Below are 20,283 nucleotides of genomic sequence, written 5' to 3' on the forward strand. Positions count from 1 at the left end.
CAATGGGGCATATTTCCTCCCACTGACGCCAACAATGGGACACAATTCCTCTCAATTATACCAATGATGGGGCCAAATTCCTCGCAATGACACCAACGGTGGGGCATAGTTTCTCTCAATGACACCAACAATGGGGCCCAATGACACCAACAATGGGGCCCAATGACTCCAATGATGAGGCACAATTACTCCCATTGAAACAAACAGGGAATTATTTTTTCCCAGTGATGTTGGGACCTTTTCACTGACCACTGGTCGGCCCTTGTAGTTTGAAGAACAGTAAATTGTCCCTTTGTCTAGAAAGTTTGGAGACCCCTGATGTAAAGTGACCAAAACCAAAGGTATGCTCATTATTTGAGCCTCTCACCTTCCATCTCTGCTAAATTGTACAAGCTATGTTGGCTAAAACATCTTATGCATCTGACACTTTCAGAGGTGTCAGTTGTCTTGACCCCCCTCTTCTTGCCGTGATTCCTATCTCCGGACCCTATATCACTACAGAACACAGTAGCAAAGCAGGAACCACCGAGAGCAAACAGGGATCAGGCATCTGACACACTTGAAGTGTGCCAGATACTAAAGATGTTTCTTTCCGCTGTGGCATGCGTGGACTTTGGACAAATCCAGGCCTTTCAGAGGGAACACTTTGAGTATGAAATCAAAACATTGATTTTATAAATACAGATCCCATACAGATGCAAGCCACTTGTTATAGGGGCGCTCAAGCAGACTTGCTACAGAGTCATGCTTCTGTGAATGGATATTGTCCATTCACACACAGAGCGCAGGTCGGCCCCACCCCCTGCTTTCTTCTCATTGGGTCACTGACTGTGACAATGGCTCTCGCTGCTGTGTGAGCCAATGAGGAGAAAGATACCCAGGAGAGCTTCTGCTCTCAAGCACATTGCTGAATCGAAATGGGGCAAGTATAGGGGGGGCTGCACCCAGAAGTTTTTGTTTACATAGAATGCATCAAAGTAAAAGACCTTCTGCCTTTAGAACCACTTTAAGTGGAGTAGAGTTTTGAAAAGTGGTGGAATTATAGTTTTATATCTGAAGTAAATACCCTTTTTAATGCAAGCTAATAGTCTGCTGACCTTGCTTGCTGCAGCTTGGCATTGCATTCTATTGCTGAGGCCTCGTACACACGACCGAGTAACTTGTCGGGCGGAACGCATCATTTTCCTCGTCGAGTTCCTTGTTAGGCTTGTCGAGGTACTCGACAAGCTTGCTTTGCGTACACACTTAACAGACAAAATCTCCTCGTTCTCAAACGTGGTGATGTACAACACATACAACGGCAGGGGAAGTTCGATTCCACTTGCACAACCCTTGGGGCTGCTTTTGCTAATCTTATGTGTTTGCGTGTTAAATAAAAGTTTGGTAAGAGACGATTTGCACTTTTCAGTCTGTTACAGCTTTAAAAATGTGTTATCTCTATTACAAATGCTACTTTTACTCCCGTCTCATACTTTATTCTGAGCAAGCGCGGGTTTCTTAGCATACAGACGTTCGAGTTTCTCGTCGGAAACCAGCCCGGCGAGGAACTCGACGAGCCAATTTGAGACTCCCGTCGAGGAAAAAGAGAACTTGCTCTCTTTTTGGCTCGTCGAGTTCCTCGACAGTTTCCTTGATGAAAAACGTACACACGACCAGTTTCCTCAGCAAAAAAGCTCTGCCACCAAGTTTCTTGATGGATTCTGCCGAGGAAACTGGTGGTGTGTACGAGGCCTCAGTCTGTCATCTACAAGGACCCCCAGGTCCTTTTCCATTCTCGAATCCTGCAGAGGTTCTTCCCCAGCAGCCAACCACTTTTCTGAAATGTGGTCAGTATTAGATATTTAAAGTGATGATTCTTAGTTTTGCTTATCCATTTATTTGTTCTGGATAAATAAAGCTCAGGGCTATTCCTTTAAACAAGGACATCAATTCACTTCCAGCACACACAGAAAAGCCACAAAAGAGTCTTAATCCTGACCTCTCACAAAGTTTCCCCATGACTCACCTTTAAACTGCCGCTGGGGGATGGAAGAAACAGCTCAACCTTCTGTCTGTTCTTCACATACAGGGAGTATAAGCGTAACTGGTCAGCCTGAAATACAAGAGACAACAGATGTGATTTTCACCGTCGGTAAAAAAAAAAAATGATATATTCAGACTAGCACAAGTGGTAAAATGTGTTATTTTTGCTACATTAATCAGATGACTGTTATCACATCAGTATTACTGCAGACAAATTGTGCAATGTGGGAACACAGCTGTGAGGCAGATACAATAGGAGAACAGACTCACATGTTGCAGAAAGCAGTATGACACAGTGAAGGGGTGAGACACACAATTCTGGAGGTCTCTCAGGAAGTGAGTATGGAAGTTCAGGAGCTGCTCCAGGCTGCCTCTGAGTGCCAGGCTTGCCGGACATGACCCTCTGACCTCCAGAGACCGGCGCAAAGACTGTACGTAACTCCGCTCAGAGCAAAGGAGGTCTAACAGCAAGCGTTGTGGAGACCTGCAATGAAGACAAATAATAGAAGTCAAACAATGTGACAATAAAAGCAAATGCGTATACACATAAATACAGATAAAAATGTTATACAGGACTATATGATTCACCAATGCCACTTGGTACATTCAGACATACACTTGCATGATAATCCCAGTCTGATAATGTGATATGACACATCTAGGATATATTCCACATATATTTGGCATATATAGATTTCTTCGGAGTATGATTTGTTGGAAAACCTACTTTATGGCCTGTGGTTCTACAAATATTCACAGATGCAGTTGCAAAGTCCTGACAATATAACTAGAAAGTGTGTTTGTAGTAACCATTACGGATGGTGCTATGTATACGGTGGCGCCACTAGGGTTGGTATTACCTGGTGCAGTAAAACATTGTGTCGCCCAATACCTCCTGACTAGCCTGTCACAGTGCTCACCAGGGTCTGTGCGCTGTCACGGATGGGAGTGATACCATCACGGTCGGCTACCACTTCCTACTTGATGGTGTCACCCCAAAGAAGAAGAATAAAACCCCTTTCACTCTGAGGTGCTTTTCAGGCGTTTTATCGCAAAAAATAGCGCCTGTACACAGGTACACAGCCCCTGTGTCAAACTGGGCTGTGTGGGTGAGTCCATACAGCCACCAAATCCCTATTCTTTTGTAAAAGCTGTCTTCACGCAACTCAACGCTAATCAAAAAGAAGAAAAAAAAGCAAAGGCTCATGTTAAAATCCAGGAAAACAGCTACATGGGAGCTGCTTTACCTGCCAAATGATTTGTATTTCTCTCCATCCAGTCCAGAGATTTAGGCCTTGTACACACGACCGAGGAACTCGTCGGAAAAGACACATCGTTTTCCTCGACGAGTTCCTTGTTAGGCTTGTTGAGGAACTCGACAAGCTTTCTTTGCGTACACACGGTTAAGACAAAATCTCCTCGTTCTCAAACGCGGTGACGTACAACACATACAAGGGCAGGGGAAGTTTGATTCCACTGGCACAACCCATGGGGTTGCTTTTACTAATCTCATGTTACTGCGTGTTAAGTAAAAGTTTGGTAAGAGACTATTTGAACTTTTCAGTCTGTTACAGCGTGACGAATGTGCTATCTCCATTACAAACCCTACTTTTACCGAAGGTGCGCTCCCGTCTCATACTTTATTCTGAGCATGCGCGGGTTTCTTAGCATACACACGATCGTGTTTCTCGTCAAAAACCAGCCCGATGAGAAACACGACGAGGAGATTGAGACTCCCGTTGAGGAAAAAGAGAACTTGTTCTCTTTTTTCCTCGTCGAGTTCCTCGACAGTTTCCTCAATGAAAAACGTACACACGACCGGTTTCCTCTGCAAAAAAGCTCTCCCACCAAGTTTCTTGATGGATTCTATCGAGGAAAACGGTCGTGTGTACGAGGCCTTACACAGTTCTGCCAAATAGCATAACCCTGTCTGGTACAGCAAAACAATTTTCCTATGTTGCAGTTGAATAAATCATTTTTTATTGTTTAAACAGTGGGTTGAATGAAACAAAAATTATCCAATTCCCCCATCCACACACTTGATGTGGATGGGGGATTCACTCCCACAGAGTTAAGGCCCGTACACACGGTCGGACTTTCAGCCAACAAACTTCAAAATCAACAAGTTTGCAAATTTTCAACTTTTTCGTGTTTCATCGGACAAAAACTTCGGTCTGCTAATTGGACAAACTTTTCGGCAACAAAAGTCCGATGGTGCCTAGTTCGACCATGTGTACAGCAAGCCATCGGACTTTTGTACAAAGTGCAAATACACATGCTCAGAACTAATGTTAAAATCAACCATCAAGAGCAGAAGTTAACCAAAGGGTGGCGGTAAAGAGCAGAAAAACCACCTGATGTTGGGAAAGTTTTAGAAAAGTTTGCAGAAAAGTCAGAGCGTGTGTATGCTATGGGTGTGACCGGACAACTCCCTTCGGACAAAAATCCAAGGGAAAGTTTGTTGGATGTCCGACCGTGTGTACGAGGCTTTAGACCTCCAAGCTGTCAGAATACACTGATCAGTGGAGCTGGCTATAGCCTGTGGACCTGATTGTTTGGGAAAAATCCAACAGGCTGGTTGTACAGAAATAGATCGGTAGATCAACTTCTGTACAACCATTCTACCCATACAGGAATCAAAATTCTGCTGCTCTCTGCTGAACTGGACAAATTTAGATCCATGTATGGCCACCCTAAGGCCAACCATACACGGTTCAAATCTTGGCTTCCACATTCAACCGTTAATGGGCAGACTAAAAGCACCAAGTTAATCAATCAACTTGGGTACAACCAGCCTGCTGGACTCTCTTGCGACTATCGCAAGCGAGTGCCATAGCTGCTAGCGATATTCACTGTTTTCTCCCCGTGTGAGAGGACAACTGCTGATTCCCCTGCCAGTACTGTCTGTGTTGATGGGGGAATCATTCGTAAATTCACACCATGTATGGCCTGCCTTACGCAGTTCTTAGCATTCTCCCAGCCTTTAACTTGACCAGTAAAGTAGAAACAGTAGATAGATAAGCTTATCTCTGCCGATCTTCACTTTTCTCCTATTAACATGTGCCTTGCTATTACTGGATCACAGCTGTGCTGCTTCCCCAGTCTAAGCTTTGCTGTACAGGGAATACCAGGTCTTTACACTGCTCTTGTTTAAAAAAATATATATTAACCACTTCCATACCAGGTACTTACGCAGCTTCCCGCCCAAGCCAATTTTCAGCTTTCAGCACTGTCGCAATTTGAATGGCAATTGCGCGGTCATGCTACACTGTACCCAAACAAAATTGGCGTCCTTTTTTCCCCACAAATAGAGCTTTCTTTTGGTGGTATTTGATCACCTCTGCGATTTTTTTTTTTGCGCAACAACTAAAAAAAGGCTGAAAATTTGGAAAAAAAATTACGTTTTTATTTTTTTCTGTTAATTTTTTTGTAAATAAGTTTTCTCTTTCAATTACGGGCACTGATATGGCGGCACTAATGGGCACCGATGAGATGGCACTGATGGACATCAATGAGGTAGTACTGACGGGCACAGATGAGGTGGCACTGATTGGCGGCGCTGGTATGCGACACTGATGGGCACACATAGGCGGCACTGATGGGCACACATAGGCGGCACTGATGGGCACACATAGGCGGCACTGATGGGCACACATAGGCGGCACTGATGGGCACACATAGGCGGCACTGATGGGCACTCATGGGCGGCACTGGGCACTCATAGGCGGCACAGATGGGCACTCATGGGCGGCACAGATGGGCACTCATGGGTGGCACAGATGGGCACTGCTAGGTGGGCACTGGGCATGGATGGGCACTGTGGGGTGGCACTGATGGACACTGGGGTGGCGCTGATGGACACTGGGGTGGCGCTGATGGACACTGGGGTGGCGCTGATGGACACTGGGGTGGCAGCACTGATTGTTGCCAGTCAGTGCCCATTTGTGGGCACTGACTGGCATCTTTTTTCTTTATGTTTTATTTTTTATTTATTTTTTTGACTTTTTTTTTTTTTTTGTAGCTTTTTTTTTTTTTTGCCCACCCTGGTGCTCCAGGGTGGGCACCCTGGTGGTCCAGTGTGGCGATCCGAGGGGGGGCTGCGCTGATAAACAATCAGCGCTAACCCCCCCTGTCAGGAGAGCCGCCGATCGGCTATCCTCTACTCGCGTCTGTCAGACGCGAGTGAGGAAGAGCCATCGGCGGCTCTTCCTGTTTACATCGTGATCAGCCGTGGTTGGACACGGCTGATCACGTGGTAAAGAGTCTCCGCCGGAGGCTCTTTACCGAGATCGGAGATGCAGGGTGTCAGACTGACACCCCGCATCACCGATCGCCGCGATGCGCGCCCCCACGGGCGCGCGCGGCATGAAATCCTGCAGGACGTTCTAGAACGTCCTGTCAGGATTTCATAACCACTTCCCGGACGTAAATCGGCCATAGGCCGGGCGGGAAGTGGTTAAAGGATGCATTAATAAATACAAAGCCCCATGGATTTGTGTATTTTCCATTTGCCTGGAGTTCACTTTTTAAAAGGACAGGAGCAGTAAGCTCAATGTTGTCACAATTTGTGTTTGCATGCCATCACTCGGTGGGGTACCAAATACTATTCCTATTCAGGAAGGTGTGCGTCAGGGTAATGGAATCTGCACAGCAATACAACTAATACTATAAGGCCTCATGCATACTGGGTGTATGCTTATCTCTTCTGAACGCCAGAGCCCCTGGCAAGAAAAAAGCTGCTTAAAAAACAGGCCTAAAGCCACATATGGCACATGTGTTTAGGCACGTAAAGCGTTTAGGTGTTAATAGATTCCATTGGCCAGAATATTAATTTATTCTGGCTATTGGAATGCATTACAGCTCAAACGTTCCTAGTGTTTAGAAGCGTTTACATGCATTTAGGTGCATCAAGAAGGTTTTTTTTTTCTCCTCTTCTGAATGCGATCTTGATGGGTTATTTTTCAGCCTGTAAACGCTCCTCTTCTCATACGCCTTTGTATGCATGGACACTGCTTTTACAGGCTGAAAAAAAAGCCAAATGCCTGTAAAAGCAGGATTTTTAAGACCAGTGTGCATGAGGCCTAACCCTTTTCATAAATACCATAGGGAGCTACGAACTATGTATGGGCATATCAAGATTTAATAGAAAGAGGCTTATATACAGTATCTCACAAAAGTGAGTACACCCCTCACATGTTTGTAAATATATTATATCTTTTCATGTGACAACACTGAAGAAATGACAATGTAAAGTAGTTGAGTGTACAGCTTGTATAACAGTGTAAATTTGCTGTCCCCTGAAAATAACTCAACACACAGCCATGAATATCTAAACAGCTGGCAACACAAGTGAGTACACCCCTAAGTGAAAATGTCCAAATTGGGCCCAAAGTGTCAATATTTTTAAGGCCACCATTATTTTCCAGCACTGCATTAACCCTCTTGGGCATTGAGTTTACCAGAGCTTCACAGGTTGCCACTGAAGTTCTCTTCCACTTCTCCATGATGACATCACAGAGCTGGTGGATGTTAGAGACTTTGCGTTCCTCCACTTTCCGTTTGAGGATGCTACACAGATGCTCAATAGGGTTTAGGTCTGGAGACATGCTTGGCCAGTCTATCACCTTTACCCTCAGCTTCTTAGGCAAGGCAGTGGTCGTCTTGGAGGTTTGTTTGGGGTCGTTATCATGTTGGAATACTGCCCTGCGGCCCAGTCTCTGAAGGGAGAGGATCATGCTCTGATATGGTATGTCACAGTACATGTTGGCATTCATGGCTCCCTCAATGAACTATAGCTCCCCAGTGCCAACAGCACTCATGCAGCCTCAGACCATGACACTCCTGTCACCATGCTTGACTGTAGGCAAGATAACCTTGTCTTTGTACTCCTCACCTAGTTGCCACCACCCACGCTTCACACCATCTGAACCAAATACGTTTATCTTGGTCTAATCAGACCACAGGATTTGGTTCCAGTAGACTAATGTCCTTAGTCTGCTTGTCTTCACCAAACTGTTTGCGGTCTTTGTTGTGCATCATCTTTAGAAGAGGCTTCCTTCTGGGATGACAGCCATGCAGACCAATTTTATGCAGCGTGCGGCATATTGTCTGAGCACTGACAGGTTGCCCCCGCCCCTTTAACCTCTGCAGCAATGCTGGCAGCACTCATACCTCTATTTCCCAAAGATAACCTCTGTATATGACGCTCAGCACACGCACTCAACTTCTTTGGTTGACCATGTCGAGGCCTGTTCTGAGTGGAACCTGTCCTATTAAACCGCTGTATGGTCTTGACCACCGTGCTGCAGCTCAGTTTCAGGGTCTTGGCAATCTTCTTATAGCCTAGGCCATCTTTATGTAGAGCAACAATTCTTTTTTCAGATCCTCAGAAAGTTTGTTGCCATGAGGTGCCATGTTGAACTTCCAGTGACCAGTATGAGAGAGTGAGAGCGATAACACCAAATTTAACACACCTGCTCCCCATTCAAACCTGAGACCTTGTAACACTAACAAGTCACATGACACTGGGGAGGAAAAATGGCTAACTGGGCCAAATTTTGACATTTTCACTTAATGGTGTACTCACTTTTGTTGCCAGCGGTTTAGACATTAATGGCTGTGTATTGAGTTATTTTGAGGGGACAGAAAATGTACACTGTTATACAAGCTGTACACTTACTACTTTATATTGTAGCAAAATGTCATTTCTTCAGTGTTGTCACATGAAAAGAGATAATAAAATATTTACAAAAATGTAAGGGGTGTACTCACTTTTGTGAAATACGGTATATAAGGATTTTAGCTGGAGTAGCTATAACATGTGGAAAAAATTGTGGGAGCAACTGCGCTAATATATATAAAAATGAACAAACTAATGCTCTTAAAAAATACACGTGTGTAAACAAAATCAATGTAGATAAAGCTGCACCTTCCTGTAAATATTGTACAGTAAAGCATAAATGGAAAAAACAAGATGCGCTATATAAAATGAACAAACTTTTTCTAAATAATCATGACATAGATCAATGTCCATATATGATCTAAAAACAAAAAGAAAGTCCAGATCCCCAGTGAAGTGAAGGAAACAGAAAAATTAGTCCATAGGTGCTTGATCTAAAACTGTAGTGACGATCCAATGAATAGTGAAACCTCCACCATGAATCAAGATGTCTGCTTACCAGATGACCAGCGGTCTCTTAGTTAAAAGAAGACCAAAGAAGGCGTGTAGATAAACACTATGGCAGTTGGTTTGTAGAGAAACTGTATAGCAAGTACACCTCCGTCTCAAGCCAATCGATGGAAAATTGGGGTCCCGATAATCATGGAAGACACATAAGGGCCACAATAGTGTAGTAACGTAGGTAACATTTATTAAAAAGAAGAAAAAAACGCACTTACATATAAACGATAAAATTTAGGCATGTCAAAATTTGGAGCCCTATGAGGAAGCGAGTTTTCGCGAAACCGGTCGGGCGGAAGAAGTGTCGTACCGGATTACCCCCCGTTGACTGCACCTTTCCCTACCTACCTGGACGGGTCTTTTTTTGGTTGGCTTCCGGCCGGAGCTCCAAATTTTGACATGCCTAAATTTTATCGTTTATATGTAAGTGCGTTTTTTTCTTCTTTTTAATAAATGTTACCTACGTTACTACACTATTGTGGCCCTTATGTGTCTTCCATGATTATCGGGACCCCAATTTTCCATCGATTGGCTTGAGACGGAGGTGTACTTGCTATACAGTTTCTCTACAAACCAACTGCCATAGTGTTTATCTACACGCCTTCTTTGGTCTTCTTTTAACTAAGAGACCGCTGGTCATCTGGTAAGCAGACATCTTGATTCATGGTGGAGGTTTCACTATTCATTGGATCGTCACTACAGTTTTAGATCAAGCACCTATGGACTAATTTTTCTGTTTCCTTCACTTCACTGGGGATCTGGACTTTCTTTTTGTTTTTAGATCATATATGGACATTGATCTATGTCATGATTATTTAGAAAAAGTTTGTTCATTTTATATAGCTATAACATGTACCTCTTTCTAAACACACAAACTGAAACATAGCTACATGTTTTCATCTGTTTTCAAAGGAGCTTTCTAAAATCCAGACTGGGACATAACGCATGTGAACTTCCGAGAAAGCATTTCAACCTCAACAGATGAATGTGGTTAAATACAGAAATTGTCTATGCAGCTCCTTATCAGGGTGGAATCCACTAGATAAATATTTTATCTTTAGATGTTCAGAAACACATACTTCAGATGTGTCGCATAGCTCCTACAGCTGTGAACTGCTAATACAGTACATCACAATGTGGTGTGTTATAACTGGCAATTAATTCCAGTAAAGTACTGCTGTATCGATGGGTATAATAAACTGTTAGGTGGCACAAATATTCTATTTATTTAAAAAACACTTATCTGAGCATTGATCTTACATTGAGCTAGATGCTTATAAGCCATGCTTTTAACAGGCAACAACATAATGTGGAAAAGAAGCAGCAGTGCCCTGTACTGAGTTAGCCATCAATTAAAGTAAAAAGTAAAACAGCATTATTACCTGAAAACACTGCAGAAAAGGAAAAGGCTAGCACCAAATAAATGTATTATATTGGGTAAACATTGTATGATGTTATTGTTCATCTTAAAGAGGAACTTCACTCTATCAATAAACATTAAGGCTTCATTTCCACTGGCGTTTTTACAGCCACTTGTGTTAGCCTTTTTTACAGCTTAAAAACGCATGTCCATGTCCGCGGTAGCGTTTTTGAGCGTTTTCGCGCGTTTTTGAGCGTTTTTTAACGTCTGACGTTTTTACAGCTCTACTCTGGAGCTTCAGAACGCCCTGGTCCTGCGTTTTTTTACAGCTCAAAAACGCCTATGCTATTTGCAGCTCAAAAACACCTATGTGGGCATGATGCCATAGAATAACATGGACAGGCGTTTTTAAGCTGTAAAAAACGCTCAGAAAAGTGGATGTAAAAACGTCAGTGGAATTTAATCTTTCTGCTGTTAGCATTAATTAGTAAATCGATTTCTTCAGTTCCTTTGCCTTGGCAAATGATGTCATACATCCCAGGAATTTTCAGGAGGGAGGATGGATTTTCTCAGCTAAGCACACCCTCCTGCCTAAAGCTAAGGGAAGATGGATTCCATGAAGTAAATGCTACATGAATCATCTGCCCCTACTCAAGACTGCCACGGCCAGAAATGCTAGGGGGTGTTTTTCAAAGTGATTTCTCAGCAAAATAAAGCATGAAGACATGGGTGGATGAGTACGTTTTCTTTGAATATTAAAAATGAATTAAATAGTGTTTTTGTTTTGTAGTGAAGTTTTACTTTAACTGCTTGCCGACCAGCCGCCAGTTATACGGCGGCAGGTCGGCTCTGCTGGGCGAGATCACGTAGCTATACGTCATCTCTCCCAGCAGCCAATAGGGGCGCGCGCCCCCCGCTCGTCCCTAAACCCGGTGCGCGTGCCTGGCGGGCGCGATCGCCGCCGGGCACCCGCGATCATTCGTTGCACAGCGAGAACCGGGAGCTGTGTGTGTAAACACACAGCTCCCAGTCCTGTCAGGGGAGAAATGCCTGATCTTCTGTTCATACAATGTATGAACATCGATCAGTCATTTCCCCTAGTCAGTCCCACCCCCCCCTTCAGTTAGAACACACCCAGGGAACATGCTTAACCCCTTTCTCGCCCCCTAGTGTTAACCCCTTCCCTGCCAGTGGCATTTTTATAGTAATCAATGCATTTTTATAGCACTGATCGCTATAAAAATGCCAATGGTCCCAAAAATGTGTGAAAAGTGTCCGAAGTGTCCGCCATAATGTCGCAGTACTGAAAAAATCACTGATCGCCGCCATTACTAGTAAAAAAAAAAAAAAATATTAATAAAAATGCCATAAAACTATCCCCTATTTAGTAAACGATATAACCTTTGTGCAAACCAATCAATAAACGCTTATTGCGATTTTTTTTAAGAAAAATATGTAGAAGAATACAAATCGGCCTAAACTGAGGAAAAAAATAGTTTTTTTATATATTTTTGGGGATATTTATTACAGCAAAAAGTAAAAAATATTCATTTTTTTTTCTTTACCATAGAGAGGATCATGCGATAATCCACCACGAATGTCTTCTGTGCACGTCTAGTCCTTTTTATGTTGCTGAGCTTACCACCCCTAATGTTGCTGCTATCTCTCTGATGGATTTGTTTGGTTTGTTACAATGGCCTGTTTCACTTGCATGGCCAGCTCCTTTGAACGCATGATGTAGGTTCACAGCAATAGATTCCAAATGCAAATGCCACAATTTGAATCAACTTCAAACCTTTTACCTGCTTAATTGATGAAGAAATAACAAAGGAGTAGCCCACACCTGGCCATAAAACAGCTTTTGATTCAATTGTCCAATTACTTTTGGTAAGGGGGGTGACTATTCTTAAAGGGGTTGTAAAGTCTCAGTGTTTTTCTCCTTAAAGCAGAGTTCCGTGGAAAAAAAAATTAAGAGTCAGCAGCTACAAATATTGCAGATGCTGACTTTTAATATATGGACAACTACCTGTCCAGGGCACCTGCAATGGAGGCACCAAAGCCGATCTGTCCCTCAGCTCTCGGGTGGAGGCGCCGCCATCTTCGCCTTTCGGCGAAGATGGTTCCCAACTGGGCATGCGCGAGTCACGCTCCGTGATTTCACTGGTCCCTGCTGTCTTCTGGGACCTGTGTGTAATTTCTTAATTTGGATATACATACCCTCAAATTAAGCCTGAGAGTGTGCGCTTTCAGCCCATATCCATTATATAACTATTGCCTGAATATGTTTTGGTAAATGCCTGAAAAAACTAAAATTGTGCCTCTGTCCAAATATATATGGACCCGCGCCAGTAGGGTCATGCAAGATTCCCAAATATATATGGACCTAACTGTATATACCTATGTACATACACACACCCTTTAGATTGTAAGCTCTAACAAGCAGGGGGCTCTTATCCCTCCTTTATTGAATTTATTTATTGAATTGTATTGTAACCGTACTGTCTCCCTCCCTTTTGTAAAGTGCTGCACAGACTGATGTGGCTATATAAATCCAGTATAATAATCATACATACATATACATAAAATACAGAAAGGTCTGTACAGACCTAACATTTTTTATCATCAGTTTTTAGTAAGGTACCAGCTCACCTTTTTCCATCTGGTTTTGGAATACCACCCCAAGGGGCATCTGCTCCTCTCCCATCACCTCTGCTGAGAACATGACCACGAGGGGGGCTGCAGGTACGGTCCGCTAGCTCTCGACTACTGACCTCTAGGCCACGGATCCTGACACCAACCTCTGTCTTGCGACCATTTGGTTCTAAGAATGGCACACGATACTCGTCTGATGTTTGTGTCTATCAAAAACAGCAAAAGTTGGAAGCAGACCATTACACAGTCTTACTGTATGAACCTTGGAGGGAATTTGTCCTTTATTTGGCTTATCTGTTTCAGGATGCTGAAACCTCAAATGTATTTAAAATTGAACTATTCCATGTAATGATCTATTATTGAAATATATACTGTATATTGGTGCCTCTATCATACAGAGGTTTTACATAATAAAACTTTGTAGCTAACTCTATCACATAGTACAAGGCAGTGCTGAACAGTGACAGCAAAGTACAATTTAATACTATTTCTTTTGCATTGTGGGTATTCTTACAAACCGTCATTACAACTACAGATTTACAACCCTTTCCTGACATTTCAGCTTGGGGCAAATAATTTGTTCTATGTTCTTTTTTTACTTTGCTTTGCTTCAGCAGAATCAGTTGTGATCATTTAGTCACACTCAAAGCTTATTACTATGTGACCTCACAGAGCTGCTGACTGACAGCTGTCAATCAAAGAAGAGCAATGCACAGCAGATTATTTATCCCTTGCTGAACCAAAGTCTGTTTTGGCAGTGGAGCAGGATTAGTTACAGATGAGTAATTAAAGTGTTACTAAACCCTGTAATATAAAAATAGCTCACAACCCACCAACCCCCCCCCCCCCCCCCCCCGCTGCCCACCAGCTTATAAATATTATTTTTACATTAAAACACTGCCACTATATACCTTCTTGGCTGATCTGTATTCCACCATCAGTGATAAACTGCACAGTTTCTCCGGTGCTGAGAGTTCAGCCTGCATACACGCCCACATGTGTGATGTCAATATCATGTGATCTGGCTATCTCTGAGAACAAGTAACTGTTCTCTCCAGCATAAAATACATAACTGAGGCCCCGTACACACGACCGAGGAACTCGACGTGCCAAACACATCGAGTTCCTCGTCGAGTTCAGTGTGGAAGCCGCCGAGGAACTCGGCGGGCCGACTTTTGCCATTGAACAACGAGGAAATAGAGAACATGTTCTCTATTTCCTCGCCGAGGTCCTCGTCGGGTTCCTCGGCCGAAAGTGTACACACGGCCGGGTTTCTCGGCAGAATTCAGCTCTGAACCAAGTTTCTGGCTGAATTCTGAAACTCGGTCGTGTGTACGGGGCCTGAGAATGTGCAGGTTGGCTACTCTCCCCGTGTTAGCTGTCCTTCCCCAGATAGACAGTGCAGGGAGGGAAGGATCCGTGCATACAGGATAAAGCCTTTTTACACAATGCAAAATATTAACCCCTTAAGTTCCACAGTGAGTATAACAAGCATGATATGCTGCATATACAGACTGATTTTAGTGTTTTGGGTTTAGTTACATTCTAAAGTTAGAGTTACTAAAGCCACAATAGTAAAATCATCTACTGATAGAACAGAGCCCTAAGAGGTACTCTGCACATGCTCAGTTTGGTGTGTATTGCTAGAGAGTTTTTATTTTATATAATTTTTTGGGGGAGGGTGCTTGAGATCAGCACAGGGCCAATCAACATTGTCCAGACAGAGGGTCAGGGGTCATGCAGCCGCATAGGACAGTCAGAGGAGAATGAAAACTCCTCCTACAAGCTTTAACCAGTGCCTAGCCAGACACTGATAAAGGTCACCAGACTGCTTTATACTGCTGATGAAAAAAGGTACTTAGCAGTTTTTATTTACTAAAATAATTGTATTTCCATGTTCTGTATACTGTGGGAGACCAGATATATTAAATGCAGGGCCCTGGGTTTAGTAACACTTTAAGAAATAGTGGATAATGGGCATGGAACATCTGGAAACATGATACTTTTTTGCTTACATGAAATGGGCTTTGGCTGTGCTAGCATGGTGATGCATTGATGATATATACATATAGTATGTATAACACACATGTTTTTTTCTTACATGAAATGGGCTTGGGCTATGCTAGCATGGTGATGCATTGATGATATATACATATAGTATGTATAACACACACATGGTCTTTGCTTACACGAAATTGATACTGGCTGTGCTAGCATGGCGATGCATTGATGCTATACAGTTTACATATAGTATGTATAACATAGACATGGTCTAAGCACAATCAGTGAGAGGGGCTGTTAGGTGCCTTAAAGCAAACATGTGGTTTGTCTATGCATGGCAACAGCAACAGGTTTGTTTTAATCATATGTCCACCAGCAGCACAATCCTTCCCTTATTTCTCAATTACTCATTTTGGCTCCTGGAAGGTAAAATATTCCCATTACTTCTGGGTACGTGGGAGTATGTAACTAAAGCTGGGTATACACAATAACGAAAGTCAGCTGGTTTCAAAGATGGTCATAGATGGTGCGAATCCCAGCCGATTCAGCAGGGACAGGCCGTGATTCGATCCATGAATGGGCAGGCTTGTTTCATTGATTGGGCAGCTATAGCTGCTAACAAAAATCACTGTGGTTGAATGAGAAAAGAACTTGTATACCCTATTTTACTCCCCATCACTGGTGCTTGGCCGCACAGGCATCCATTGCTGTCACATTAGAACAGAGGGAGAGTCCTGAACCCTGTGGAAGCTCCAAGTCATGCAGATCGAACTTTAATGAACATTTAAAAATATAAACTTTTGCTGAACATAGTGGTGATAAAGTAAGTTTGTGCAGATAAGGGTGGCTGAACCTCTTGGTTTTCCCTGTGTGGCCAAACAAGAGGTCCACCAGTGGTTTTACAAGCTAATTGCAAGCAGGTCTGTTACTGAGTAAACATGCAGTAATAAGCTTAGTAATTATAATGTAGTACTTAAGTTACCTCTTCAGTTGTCTCCCCAATTATTTCCATTTTCATGTCTCCTTGTCTTAGGGTATTCAGCAAACTCTGAGAATCCTACAAGTACATTAAATGTTCACAAACAAGAAGATGGAAATATCAGTCACAAATGTACCTTGTAAAATGGAATAATTAGTAAAATACAGTCCAAATCCTACTTACCATGTTTATAGTAAAAAAAAGGAGACTTTTACACTTAGGCCCCTTTCCCACAGGCTTTCCGATCAGGTCCGCCAGTTTTTCAGGCAGACCTGATTGGACACTCCATTCACCTGTATTGACTTCAGCAGTGACACGTCCTCTGACCCTATTTTCCATCTGTCTGAATGATCGGATAAAAACGGACAGGCGGTCTGTTTTCATCCAATCTCCCCATAGAGGAGAGCGAGACTCTGACAGGTCCGTCTCAGCACAGTGAGCGGAGACGGGCCTGTCATCTGCCTGATCAGCGGAGCGATCCCCCGCTGAGCAAAGAGGAGTCCGCCCGGCGGACCGCCTGTGTGAAAGAGCCCTTACCGATAAAAAATACTATGCACTTAACGCTATGTGGGTGTTAGAAAGTTCTTAGCATGACATTAGTGAGCTTTGGCCGCTCTGATTCTACATTAGCTGTGCTGTCAGTCAGAATGATGTGGTGTAAGAAGTATACACAAAATTGTGCCGGCTCTATGTAATTAAAGCAGAACCCATGGTTTTAATGGTTTCCCAAAACAGTTGCATTCAATCCACAGTGACATAACTGTCAGGCCCCGTACACACGACCAGTTTCCTCGGCAGAATTCAGCTTCCGACCGAGTTTCTGGCTGAATTCTGCCGAGAAACCCGGCCGTGTGTACACTTTCGGCCGAGGAAGCCGACGAGGAGCTCGGCGAGGAAATAGAGAACATGTTCTCTATTTCCTCGTTGTTCTATGGGAGCTCTCTCCCCGCCGAGCTCCTCGGCGGCTTCAGTGCTGAACTGGCCGAGGAACTCGATGTGTTTGGCACGTCGAGTTCCTCGGCCGTGTGTACGAGGCCACACAGTTGCTTATGCTCTCAACTGGACTGTCAAGCCATCAAATGGCTGGTGTCATTACTGATCACATGTACAGTATTATGGCAACTGCAGGTCAAACAGAGGCTAAGATAGCAGCTTTATTGGTTGTAGGTGTGCGCAGCCCATTGCATTAGGGTGTGCACCCCTCAAACACACATGCCTTTCTCTGCAGCCTCAGCTGCTCTGGACAGTGAATGAATAGGAAGTGATCTGTGCTGAGCGGCTTCCGGTTCATTCACAAACTGAAGCAAAGTAAACACAGTTTACTATGCTTCAGTTATGACTGAACACAGTGAGTGAGTGTATTCACTGTGTTCATTTAGCAAAGGAAGGGGCCGATAAATTACAAAATGACTAGCCCTTTCCCCCGCACTCCATCCTGATACATTCCCTGCAGCAGCAGCAGAGGGGAGAGGAAGCCAGCAGCACTGAGGGTGAAAGGCATACCTCCCAACTTTTTGAGATGGGAATGAGGGACACTTATAAGCAAAAGTATGTAGACATAGGACACACCTCCTGCCAGGCCCCCTTAAAGGAGAATAATAATAAAAAAAGATTAGTTAGACCCACAAGCACTAAAAAGTGCATTTTATATACAACTATATAGATCAGACCAAAATGAGGGACAAATGAGGAGCAAAGAGGGACTGAGGGACTTTTTTCCATATTAGGGACAGTTGGGAGCTATGGGAAGGGGGGCAACACAGGGGGAATCGGCACTGCACTACGTGTCCCCCTGCACGTGCATATGCTGTATGGGATAGGAGGGTTTCATCCCGCTTTAAGTAGAAAGAGCTTTGTTATCAGGTAATAGAATGTGCTAAACATATTATAAGGTGCACAGTTTTTTCAGTACTTAGCCATGTTTTTTATTAAATTTTTTTTCAATATTGCTCTGCTAAACTGTAGGTGCATATGACAATCCCTTCATAACCCCACTAATATATGGTGGTTGATGACAGATAGAAAGATAGGTATAGATATAAGCATGTGTGTGTGTGTATAATACTTTTCTTATCTAGATCTTCCCAGACATTTGATCTGTCATCATCTTACCTCACTTCTGTCTCGCCAGCCTTGTGTTGGCAATCTTGCCTCAAGATCTTGCAGTTTCTGATTTGACAGCTGGACAAGATTATGTAAAGCTTCATCTACTCTCTCATACAAGTCAAAGGTCACTGGGTCGTATAATCTGTCACAAACAAAGCAATGAAAAGTTATTGCTTCCTGCTAATGTCACAGTAAAGTTGACTACTTGGAGCCTACTGTTATACCTCAAGTAAGGCGACTTCTGGAGCCTGGCAACAAGAGTGCCACCATCTCTCTGCAACCTCTGCATTCTTTCATCAGTCAGGGCTTTCTTCATGGCATCTCGGTGATGGGAGATTAACCACATAATGTCCTGGAGAAAATCACACAACCACAATTACCGCATGCACATAATGGTATTCTTGTTAATTCTTCTTTTCTCACATCAAGCCTGTTATATGTTTTTATCAAGTACAGTGATAGCACATACATGTAGTATGTGGCCTCCCATGATTTACATTTTAGTGTTCCAGGCTGCCTTTCCTTGGTACTGCAGTGGTTCAGCAGAAAATATTACCTACCAGGTATGGGGCATTTACTAAAGGAAAATAGACTGTTCATTTTGCAAGGGTATTTTCTTCAGAGCTTAGTTAAGAAGGCCTTCCATTGTCCTATTACGTGCAAGTAAACATGCTGATTTGTCTTTTTTTGTATTTTCCTTGCACATAATTAAGTATTCCTTGTAAGGCGAAACATCACCATATTCACTAAACTCTGCAATTTCCCTGGCAAAGGGAACAGCCTATTTGCCTTTACATTATCAACCTCCCTCAATGCAGGGCTTAGTACCTGTGGAAGCTACTTCCAGGCTATTGCAGAAACTTGAGGTTCGGGTAACACTTAGCCATATACACATATCAACTCTTTTACATTTTAATAATATATATACAGAGTGAATATAAAAAGTCTACACACCCCTTTTAAAATGTCAGGTTTCTGTAATGTCAATAAACGAGACACAGATAAATAATGGTGCTACAAATGTGATCAGTTCCGATGCTGTCCATTTGATGGCTTGACAGTTTGGTTTAAAACACAAGCAGATGTGACAGTTATCAGCATGCCTTAAATGTAACAGTTTCGGGGAAACAGTTAAAAAGATGGGTTTAGTTCTGCTATAAATAAGATTATCTTACTTCATTTCTATGGCTTATATCGTTGGTCTCCAAACTGCAGCTCGCGGGCAGGATGTGGCCCTCTGCTTGACTTTATCTGGGCCTTGGAGCACCATTTCTCCTGCTGATAGGAGGAACTTTTCCTCCCGCTGACACTAACAGTGGAACATTATTCCTCCCATTGACAGCAACAATGGGGCATTATTACTTCAACTCATTCTAGTGATGGGACATTATTATTCCTCCCATTGGAACCAACAATGGGGCACCCACAGATACTAACATTAATACGGTAATACCAGTGAGGGGCCATTATTCTTCATCCTACTAATCATAGGCATGGGGCACTATTACTCCCACTGACACCAATGATGGGGCACTATTCATCCCACTGACACCAAAGATAAGGATATATTCTGCCCACTGAAATCAACAATGGGGCAACCTACCAATACCATCAAATGGAGACTATTCCTCCCACTAATACCAGTGATGAGGCAATATTCATTCTCCTACTGACCACACACTCTATGAACATTTTGTAGTTCCACTGACTACCAAACATTGTTTATTTCCACTGGCCACAGTCTGGCCTCCATAAAGTCTGAAGGACAGTAAATTGTCCCTTTGTTTTTTAAATTTTGGAGACCCCTGGATCGATGACATTCATGCAGAAATCGTGAAAAATGCTAAATTCGCAATTTTTTCATTGCAACTGTATGTGAAGTGAAATATCTCCTTTTTTAATCAAATCTTAGTAAAGTGAGTTCTTATAGACTCCTATTACTTTCACATACATGAACAGCATATTACCACAGTGTTTTAATAT

At 43.1% G+C, this 20,283-nt stretch overlaps 1 protein-coding gene across 2 annotated transcripts in view; it reads right to left on the reverse strand.

Annotated features, from left to right (window-relative positions):
• Positions 1-20,283, reverse strand: part of ARHGEF40 (Rho guanine nucleotide exchange factor 40) — a 132,391-nt gene that overhangs the window by 33,649 nt on the left and 78,459 nt on the right. For both annotated transcript variants that reach the window (XM_040352357.1, XM_040352346.1), the window contains exons 10-15: positions 18,525-18,652; positions 18,307-18,442; positions 16,198-16,272; positions 13,212-13,420; positions 2,293-2,506; positions 2,006-2,092 (exon numbers count right to left, since the gene is read on the reverse strand). In XM_040352357.1, the coding sequence (XP_040208291.1) occupies positions 2,006-2,092; positions 2,293-2,506; positions 13,212-13,420; positions 16,198-16,272; positions 18,307-18,442; positions 18,525-18,652 (849 nt within the window). The remainder of the gene's footprint in view (positions 1-2,005; positions 2,093-2,292; positions 2,507-13,211; positions 13,421-16,197; positions 16,273-18,306; positions 18,443-18,524; positions 18,653-20,283) is intronic.

This window comes from Rana temporaria, chromosome 1, assembly GCF_905171775.1.
Source record: "Rana temporaria chromosome 1, aRanTem1.1, whole genome shotgun sequence".
Classification (NCBI taxonomy): Eukaryota; Metazoa; Chordata; class Amphibia; order Anura; family Ranidae; genus Rana; species Rana temporaria.